The 10,000-nt window shown below is 43.1% G+C and overlaps 1 protein-coding gene across 3 annotated transcripts in view; it reads left to right on the plus strand.

Annotated features, from left to right (window-relative positions):
- Positions 1 to 10,000, plus strand: part of LOC107697503 (uncharacterized) — a 38,037-nt gene that overhangs the window by 15,677 nt on the left and 12,360 nt on the right. For all 3 annotated transcript variants that reach the window (XM_016498307.1, XM_016498308.1, XM_016498309.1), the window contains 9 exons: positions 447 to 593; positions 678 to 780; positions 1,474 to 1,602; positions 2,103 to 2,288; positions 3,560 to 3,792; positions 4,597 to 5,451; positions 6,369 to 6,462; positions 6,886 to 6,993; positions 8,437 to 9,591. In XM_016498307.1, the coding sequence (XP_016353793.1) occupies positions 447 to 593; positions 678 to 780; positions 1,474 to 1,602; positions 2,103 to 2,288; positions 3,560 to 3,792; positions 4,597 to 5,451; positions 6,369 to 6,462; positions 6,886 to 6,993; positions 8,437 to 9,591 (3,010 nt within the window). The remainder of the gene's footprint in view (positions 1 to 446; positions 594 to 677; positions 781 to 1,473; positions 1,603 to 2,102; positions 2,289 to 3,559; positions 3,793 to 4,596; positions 5,452 to 6,368; positions 6,463 to 6,885; positions 6,994 to 8,436; positions 9,592 to 10,000) is intronic.

Consider the following 10,000-nt stretch of genomic DNA (forward strand, 5'->3'; position numbering starts at 1 on the left):
AAAAGATTTTTTTTTTTTTTTTTTTTTTTTTTTTTTTTTTTTTTTTTTTTTTTTTAAATGTTGTGCATTCCAATGAAATAATTGAGCTCCCTTCAGTCCATTCACTTGCATGCTGACAGGCGGCTTTCTGTGTGTGCATGCTTCAGGTATGTTACGGTTCTCTTAATGTGCTTCTAGATTTTTATTTATTTTTTAAATATTTTTTAAATTTAAATTTTTTATCATTAACTTAAGCAGACCTGCCCACATCAATCTTTACCGATATATTTGCATATGCAATGTAAATGATATAGTAAAATCTCTATTGTTTGACACTTTTAGAGATATATCGGGTCAAATCTCCCAGCCCAGCACAGAAATCCCCGTCCAACATGTGCTATAGCAGACAGCTGTGTCTAGTTGTAATGTGTGTGTGTGTGTGTGTGTGTGTGTGTGTGTGTGTGTAGGGATCTTGGTTTGGATGACTTGTTGAAGCACTGCGAGGGTTTGTTGGAGAAGCTGCGTTTCCCTGAGAAAGAGCCCTGTTTTCACGCAATGGCTGGAACGCTGCTCTACTCTCTCACCGCACTAGAGATGCTCCACAACTACAACCGGTATGAGCGTCTGCATGAGTCCTTCAGCTCTCTGAGAGGAAGAACCGCCGTCACATTGTCCCAATGTCTTTCTCTCGGTGGCAGGATAACCGCAGCGGTGGAGAAAGTGGAGTTGCTGTGGCAGCAGGCGTTTTCCAGAGCCCACGTCCAGCTGCAGCTCCTCCATCTGCAGCGAGAGGCCCAGCAGGTCAGGAGCACCAGCTTCACTCCTTCACATCTGTACCGTTTATGGTGGTCAGAATAGGGCAAAAAAATGTTAGGCTAGCCATGCTTTATGGCAAGTAAAAAGGTATATTATATCTGTGCTGACGTACCTCCGGTGTTGTGAAGGTTACTTAGGATAACTCGTAATCTGTAACCTTTTAAAATGTACATTTAAAATCTAATAAGTAGTGTAACTGATTACTTTTTGATCACCTTTCAACATTTTTAATGAATGTTTTCAACTGTTAATCATTTTGAAACCTGTAAAGCAGGCAGGGTTCATCTTTCAGTTGCACTCAACACCGATTACTGTCAGACTTTCAGAATCCATCATCACTCGAATTAAGATTATAATAATTTAATTTTAAAGCACAGCCACCACCAAATCAGACTTTAGCACCTTTTTACTTTGAGATCTTTCTGAGGTTAAATACAGATTTAAAGTCATAAGATGTAGTTTAGTAGTTATGATGCTGCTTTTGAAATAAAATCTTTACGTTGCACTAACAATGCCTTGGAAAAAAGTTGATCTTAAAAAAAAAAAGGCATATGCACAAACCCAAAAAAGAGTGTTTTGCGCAGCACCACGGTGTTCTGTGAGTCTTAAGTGCTGTGTTCTGGTAATGTTTGTTATTGCGAGAGGTTTATTTCATGTCGGCTCCTGCTCTTATTTCAGATAAAGGAGCAGATGGTTGCGTTGCACTGGGAGAAAGTTCAGCCCTACAGGATTGAAGTGGCCAAAGACGTGCACAGAGCTGAAGAGCTCCGGCTGGACTTTGAGGCTTCAGTATACACTCATGCAATGGTATGTGACCATTAAACCCAACATGCACACATCAGATTTCTCTAAATGTCTGTACAATTTGTGAGCTGAGCGTATGTGCACTTTATTTTCTTCTAATTAGTTTGTCCACAAGGTGGCAACACTGGCCTGAGCTGCTGTTGTTTCACATTCTATGTTCTCACATGCTACCAAATAGAGCGGAGTTAAAGACACCGCTTTAAGTGTTTGCCTCAAAACTGAAGTGTGGTTTGGGATTAAGTCCAATATGACTGGTTCAGATGCCTTTGGTCAGATTCACAGAAACACTTGCTGGATTAGTTGGCTTCTGTCATCTTGTCCTGCTTTCATCAGGCTGTTGAATAAGACCTCATGATTGATTCCTGTGGCCAATATCTGAGGTTTAATGAAGTGAAAGGCTGTATTAATGCAGTAATTTTCCAGTGGCACAGTCTGAGCGTGAAAATGCGTTCACATGTACACGCCTGGCAGAGTTTCTGTGTGACCAGATCTCTTGTGAGCAGGCGCTGGTTCGTCGCGCGGAGGACGTCATGCACACATTAGCGGAGACGGTTCCGCTCCGCGAGAGAAAGCCTGCGGAGCCGTGGCTGGAGGACTTGGCCAGATTGAAGGAGAACCTCTGCTCTGCTGTTCAGCGTCTGTATCAGACTCTGAGGACCGTGTCTGACTACCATCACACCTGCAACAGAGTATGTGCGGTGATTCTCTAGTGTGTCTTTAACAACAAGTAGGTTTAATCAGCTTCTGGGAGTGAGAAAGTGCTATTGTTAATGGTCACACTACCCTAATAAAGAAGTAATATATACTGTGGATGGATCAAAACCTTTCAAAGTTGTCCTAAAACCAAAATACGTTCTTGTCTTAGGACAACTTTGATTAACTTTTTGATCCACTTCAAATGTTGATTACTGTATATAAAATAAATTTATTTCACACTAAGTATAGTTCAGAGCTATTAGCATATTTACTGACGTATCGCTTGAGACTTACTGATAGAAAAATGTGACCCTGGACCACAAAACCAGTCATAAGGGTCTATTTTTTTTAAATTGAGATTTATACATCACATGAAAGCTGAATGAATCTTTCCATTGATGTATGGTTTGTTATGATAGGACAATATTTGGCTGAGATACAACTATTTGAAAATCTGGAATCTGAGGGTGCAAAAAATCTAAATATTGAGAAAATCATCTTTAAAGTTGTCCAAATGAAGTTCTTAGCAATGCATATTACTAATCAAAAATTAAGTTTTGATATATTTACGGTAGGAGATGTACAAAATATCTTCATGGAACATGATCTTTACTTAATATCCTAATGATTTTTGGCATAAAAGAGAAATGTATCATTTTGACCCATACAATGTATTGTTGGCTATTGCTACAAATATACCCCAGCGACTTAACACTGCTTTTGTGCTCCAGGGTCACATATAATTAAACTTTATTTGAAGGACTGCTTGTGCACAGTGCACATTTCTTAATACTGAACCTAAAATGTGTTTTAATGTAACTATTATGAGAATTGTATGATTTCTGAATAATATCGGTCTTTAAATGAATATTTCAAGTGCACCTGAAGTATACTTGCAATAGTTCCACTTTAGCACAATCAAATATACTTCAGTATATCTTCAACACTACTTCCACACAAAGTGCCTTAAGTACAACATTAGTAGTGCTTAAGTTGTTCCAGTTTAGCAGACTTTAAGTTTACCAGTTTAGTATACCACAGGTACAATTGCAGGTTTTTTTTTTTATGGTGTACATAAATATGTAAAGGTTTCTGTAGACATGAACAGTGGGCATTTGACATGAACTACACAAGGTCAAAGAAAATGAGACCCAAACAAGGTTCTTGTGTGTCTACAATGTGGTATTAGTTGCTTGACATTGTTGACTCGTAGTCAACAATGAAGTTGAAGTGTGTAAGAGGAGTTTGGTTTGGTTCTCTCCAGGTTAAGAGCTGGTATGATCTAGTGCTGCGCGAGAGCCTCCTGCAGGAGCTGCTGTGGAGTGGACACTGTGAGCTCAGCCGAGCCCCAGACCTGTCCAGCTGCAGGAGAGGAGTCCAGACCTTCCTCAGGAGAAACCCCTGCCCGGAGGTGCTGGAGCTGGTGAAGCTGGCGCATTTCGCTGATGCTATAACTGACCCACACTTTCAGCACACTGGCTCGCAGCTGTCTCACAGGTACACCGAGAAAACTGTGGGTCACTTACGCTGCACAAGCTGCGTTCTGTGCTGTGCTATCAAACATTTGTCCAGTGACAATGTGAATTGTCCAGTGCATTATGGGCAAGCAGCCTTGTTCAGTGTGGACTCTTGGGTTGCTGTGGTGGTAAGAAACCTCAATGCATTGAGTAGTTTACCCAAAAATTGCTGAAAACGTCCTGCTCCGCAATGGATGCTCTGCAGTGAATGGGTGCCGTCAGAATGAGAGTCTGCAGGGCATCCATTGCTAGGCATGGTATCTAATGGTCATAAAATTTCAACCACAATTCTTTAAACTGATGCTCTGCTATGACAGTTTACCTTAAACTGAAAACTGGCCACAGAAAACCATTTGGTCCCATGTCAGCAATATTGACAATGTCATGCATGCACACAATAGGCTGACAACTACCAAAAAGCATCTTACTAAACCGTTTCATTACATTTACATTTAGTCGTTTAGCAGACACTTTTATCCAAAGCGAGTTACAAATGAGAACTCGCGCGCGCGCGCGCGCGCACCCCCCCACCCTTTTGGAAAGTCGTAGAAATGCTGTTTGTGGATCTTTTGTTATTGGGGCAAATGGAATGCAAAACTGATTTGTAGTTTCTGTTCATCACTGTAGAAGTTGATCTATGATAGCTTCTGATTCTCGAACCCTGTAAATGTGAAAAGGGTCTATCGGTTGGTTGGAAATTAGGCTGTATTTGTCATTGGAAATGCTGTGCTGGTATACAGACTTCAGAGCTTCTGTTTGAACATGTTTTCATGACTGTCCACAGATGCATGACTCTGAGGAGACTCTTGACCTCCGCTGGGGCCGTTCCCCTTCACGACCTTCAGCTTGCCCTCCAGTGGCAGTATGAGTTCCTCAAGGGTCACCACAGGACCTCTAACATCACTTCCCCCGGGGACGAGCGCGTTTCCTGCCGTCTGCCTCCAGACTCGTCCGCTCGTGCAGTTTCTCCGTGTGAGAGCTTGTGTGATTTAGCCAAGTGGCCTTCTGTTGGTGACTGCCGTCACCAGATCTCTGCAGGCAAGCCTCCTTCTCTCAGCTCCTTTGACTCTGGTTTCGATGGAGCGGCTAGCAGTCACCTGGACCGCAGGAGTAGAAGAGAGCCGCTGCCTAGGATTCTGGGAAATGGAGACTTTTCCGCTTTCAAGTCGAGACCTCTGCATGGGCAGATTGACGAGGAGAACATTGTGAGCGTGTCTGATTCTGAAGACCAGCGTGAAGAGCTAGGGTTTAGTTTAAAGCGGGACTCCACTCGTGCCAGCATTCAGATCGTTCCCAGAATTACCTCTGACTCTCTGAACCTTGAGATCAAGGTGAAGCGCTCCGCTACGCTGCCCAAGAACCCCTGGCTGAGCCTCCCGATAGATGATCTGGAGAGCTCTTATACGGTCACCATTACACCCAGCTCTTCCAGAGATCGGCCCGCTCCGACGGAGGAGCTGGGATCCGCTCCGCACCAGAGTCAGGAGAGCTTTGAGGAGTCGGAGCTGGATCCTGTGGGAAACGTTCTGTCCAGTACCTTAACAGATAATGAAGACAAGCCCAGCAGCACACTGGATGATCCTTCTCTTCTCTGGGACACGTTTGATCTGCACAATCTCAGACAGGACTCTTACGAACGGTTAGACTTCTCTTCAAGTGTTTAAAACATTAGTTCACCCAGAAATTAAAACCTGCTAATAATTTATTCAAACTCTTCTACATCTTGGATGCCTGAGGGTGTTTCTTGATGGGATCAGGTTTGTAGAAATGCAGCACTGCATCAGTGTCTCAGCAATGGATGCTCTGCAGTGAATGGGTGCCGTCAGAATGAGTCCAAACAGCTGATAAAAACATCACAATAATCCACAAGTAATCCACACCACTCCAGTCCATCAGTTAACATCTGGAGAAGACAAAAGCTGAAACAAATCCAGCATTAAGACGTTTTTAACTAAAATACCATAGAGTCCATAATCCATAATAACTCTTCCTCCAGTGAAAAATCCATTTCCTGTTGTCTCGCATCAAAATCCAGCCACATATTAGTTTAGAGCGGTTTAAACGCTGCTTGATCTGTGCAGATTTCTCTCCTGATTCACACCAGAACACTTTTTCACTGGAGGAAGCGTTATTATGGATTATGGACTCTATGGTATTTTAGTTAAAAACGTCTTAATGCTGGATTTGTTTCAGCTTTTGTCTTCTCCAGATGTTAACTGATGGACTGGAGTGCTGTGGATTGCTTGTGGATTATTGTGATGTTTTTATCAGCTGTTTGGACTCTCATTCTGACGGCACCCATTCACTGCAGAGCATCCATTGCTGAGACACTGATGCAATGCTACATTTCTCCAAACATGATGAAGAAACAAACTCTGCTACGTCTGGGATGATCAGAGGGTGAGCATATTTTCAGCAGATTTGTATATTTTGGGGTAACTCTTACTTTAATTACACACTACAGTGAGCAGTATCACGGACTCAGATGTCCATGCTCTGCTTCTGCTGGATGTTTCAGATGTTTCTTCTAAGGGTTTGTTCTTCTCTGTTGGGTAGGTTAGACGTGTCTCTCGGTGACTGGGTTCAGAGAGAGCAACAAGAGCTGAGAGAGGTGGAGGAGACTTTAGACCGAGCAGCTGAGATCCTACAGGTGTGTGTCTTGAGCATCTCTTCTGTTCTCATGCCACATGCATCACATCAGTGAACTATACAGACAGATACAGCCATCTGTCACGGCACATTAAAGAGTGCCACAATGGCATTTAATGTGCATTCTATGATAAAATGAACAGAATTCAAAATCTGATCATTTGGGGGTTTTTTTTTTTATCCGAAGTAACAAAGCACAAAGCTGTTGTGGTTATTGGATGGAATGTGTTCTATATAATGCCTCGTTAATGCATGCATCAACTGAAAGAGCATAGATGGGAAAAAAAATATTGATTCTTAAATTCCAAGATCAATCTAATTTGTTTGCTACACATGCACACTGAACCAAAAGACCTGTAATGAAAATTTCCGATATGCATACGTGTACCATTAAAACCCTACTCCACTCTGAATCATTTTTCAGGAGGAGGAGAATGTGCTTGCACAGGAGGTGGTGCTGGATGAGCTGCTGAGGTCCGAGGACTTGCACAAACACTGGCCCTTATGGACTGAAGGACACCAGCTCAGTACGGTGAGTCTGAGTCCGCCTGGCCTCACTATGAAAATATTTTCAATATGAAAATAGATTTTAATTATGAGATATAATAGTTTTTTTAAAAATGCAGTTGTCAAATGCATAGGCTTTTTAGCATTAATTTTATGCTACTATAGCAACAATGTAGCACAGTCCATTTCACAAACTCGCATTTTAATTGTTACACACAAACTCCCCATGCAACTAAGAATGCAGCTCTGCATGATGAAATCATTTTTATTTTTGTTTAATAGAGGGCTAGATGGTCGTATTGTTGTTCAAGTTGTTCTAACTTACCATAAAATCATGCATCTGTTAAATGAGTCGCAGTGAGTGTTACGTTAGTGAATCGGTCACAACGAGCATGTGTTTTATAGTAAAGCAGACACAATTAAGTATTTCTGGTGGTGGCGGTGGTATCATTGGTCTGTATTTGTGGTGAAATTTCTGCTTGAGTCATTTATATCTGGTGATCTAAAATGTGTTTTTCCTCTGTCAACTTTTCGAATATGTTGGCCTATGCGATTTGGTTTTATTCAGTACTCTACTAAAAGCTACTTGGCAAATACCGACGGCAGTGTCATTCACTCAGAATGCGTTTTTTTTCATTCCGCTGCAGTTTTCCATTGTATTTCAATGTAAACGTGCTATGGACGTCTTTGAATGCCGTGCTCTCGTCTCAGGTCTTTTATAGCAGCTTCTGGCGCATGATGCATCATTCTAAAACACGGCACTCAAGTTTAAAGAAGTTCAGCTTTTTAAAACATGTCTATAGACCTTGCGCTTTTTTTAAATTCCACTGACATGTCTTGCATTTTAACAACCAAAACACTATCTGTGTGAACCCATTATGTAGTAGGCTGTCAATGCTATTTAATTCACTTTAAACATCGGATGCAGTAATTCTTTCTCTTTAATACAGTTGATGCTGGGTTATTAATAAATTAGTCATGACAAAAAAAGATATCCGATGTGTTTTTCTATGAGCGATTTATAAGGTACCCAGCTTAGCTTGTTTAATTAATACCGTAGCTTGTTGGATAAGACCCACTACGGTGATGAGCCTGTGTGTGAAATGATATTAGGCTAATATTGTAGACCTACCGATGTTGGGTTTTGCTCAATATGATCAGTGGGCTTGCTGCGGTTTAATATCTAAATACGAGACGTCCTCAGTCCCAGACCAAACCTAAAATACTATATGGAGGATGCAAATTAATTTAATAATTATATGACCACGTGGTGAACCTATATGAACCGAACTCCATATTTAAACACTGTCTTCATGCTGTGTACACGCATCTGTCCTCACAAGTAAAATTTTGGCTGTATTTGTGTCCCCTTCAAAAATTGCTCTTGAGAAATTGTTTATTGTGCCCCCCTATAAGAAATGTACGTCCTTGCTCACAGCCTCACGTGCCTGTGCACTTTCCCTTCCAGATGTCCCCAAGAGAGCTGGCTGAGTCTGGCGTGATCGGATTGCACGACGATGTCCTTCAGAGTGACCTCACTTCCCCTGACTCGGACACGCTGAGATCCTGTGAGGTTTGTGAAGATGACTCGGACACCTCGGGATTATCCAATAAGAGTCCATCCACATGTGAAGGGCCTGTGCAGCGGGACACGGGGTGTCCTGAGGAACACCGAAGCGGGATCCTTCGAGAGCTGAGAGGCATTCAAGTTCTCGAGGAGCAAATTATGCAGGAGTGCGTGAAGCTGGAGGCACTGTGCTGCAGAGAGACGGAGAGTCTGGGCTCCGAGGCACCGGCGCCTGATCAGGTCAGGGAGAGGAGCGTGTTCCTGCAGCAGCTGGAGAAGATGGAGAGAAGCCTGGGCAGAGAGACTGAGAGAGTGGGCAAGGCCAAGAGGAGGTCGAGCAAAGGCCGCAGGGTTGTGACGTGTTCGGTCATGACGCTGAAAGATCTGGACGATGAGCTGTTGAGGAGCTGTGGGCTCCAGTCGCTTCCAGATGCTGAGAAAACCTCTTCAGATTTGGTTTCAAACGCAGAGGAGTGCACCAGTCCGAGTCCAGCTGGAGATGCTGATCTCACCGACTCGAGTTTGACTTCTGAGCCTGCTTCTACCGCGAGCCTCGGGCGTCTCGACTCTGAATCCCTTCAGTCTCGTCACAGTGAGCCTGTTGCGTCGAGCGGTTTGTCGGAGACTGGAAAACTGGAAGTTATCCCGCCCAGCGCAGACGTGTATCCTGAGCATTCGGAGGATGAAGCGTCTTCCTGCGACGGTCCAGACAGTGCAGATCTGCTGGAGACGGGAGAAGCGTGCTCGACTCGGGACTGCGGTGATGTGCGAGGTGCGTTTGATCCTGGAGGTGTCTCTGACGAGAGCGTCGACCGCGCTTGTGGACGAGAGGAGAGACGTCCATCAGACTGTGATGCGCGGGTGGGCTCAGGCCTGTCCGTCGTTCCCTCGAAGCTCATGCAGAACAATAACAACAACACCGCAGTGCTGTGCAGTGGAGAGAGCCCAGGACGCTCCGAGGACTCCAGGTCTGCGGTCTGTGACGGTGGAGGATCCACGAGAGTGGCCTGCGGATCTACTCTCCAGCAGCTGCAGCTCCACACATCCAGCAGACAGGTGGAGACCACAGCCCTCCTCAGAAAACACACTACGCTAATATCGGAGTTAGAATTAATTATTTATTTATTTATTTAGTTAGTTAGTTACTCATTTATCAGACGCTTTTATCCAAAGCGACTTACAAATAAGGACAACAGAAGCAATCAATTGTAGCATTAAAACAACTAAAAACAGATCCAAAACTAAAAGCTAGAACTTTATAAATACTACCTATACACATTTGAAAAATAAAGAGATTAAATAAAAATGACAAATGCATACAAGCGATACAGAATGAGACCAAATGCGATATCAGCACGTCTCCACACAGAATTATCACTTGCTTTGCAAAAATCAAAAACCATTTCTGATAGTGCGCACCTCAGATAATGTGAATAAATAAAATACACCACTCTGATAATGCTAG

The sequence above is a fragment of the Sinocyclocheilus anshuiensis genome, unplaced genomic scaffold (assembly GCF_001515605.1).
Source record: "Sinocyclocheilus anshuiensis isolate Anshui unplaced genomic scaffold, SAMN03320099.WGS_v1.1 scaffold1452, whole genome shotgun sequence".
Taxonomy (NCBI): Eukaryota; Metazoa; Chordata; class Actinopteri; order Cypriniformes; family Cyprinidae; genus Sinocyclocheilus; species Sinocyclocheilus anshuiensis.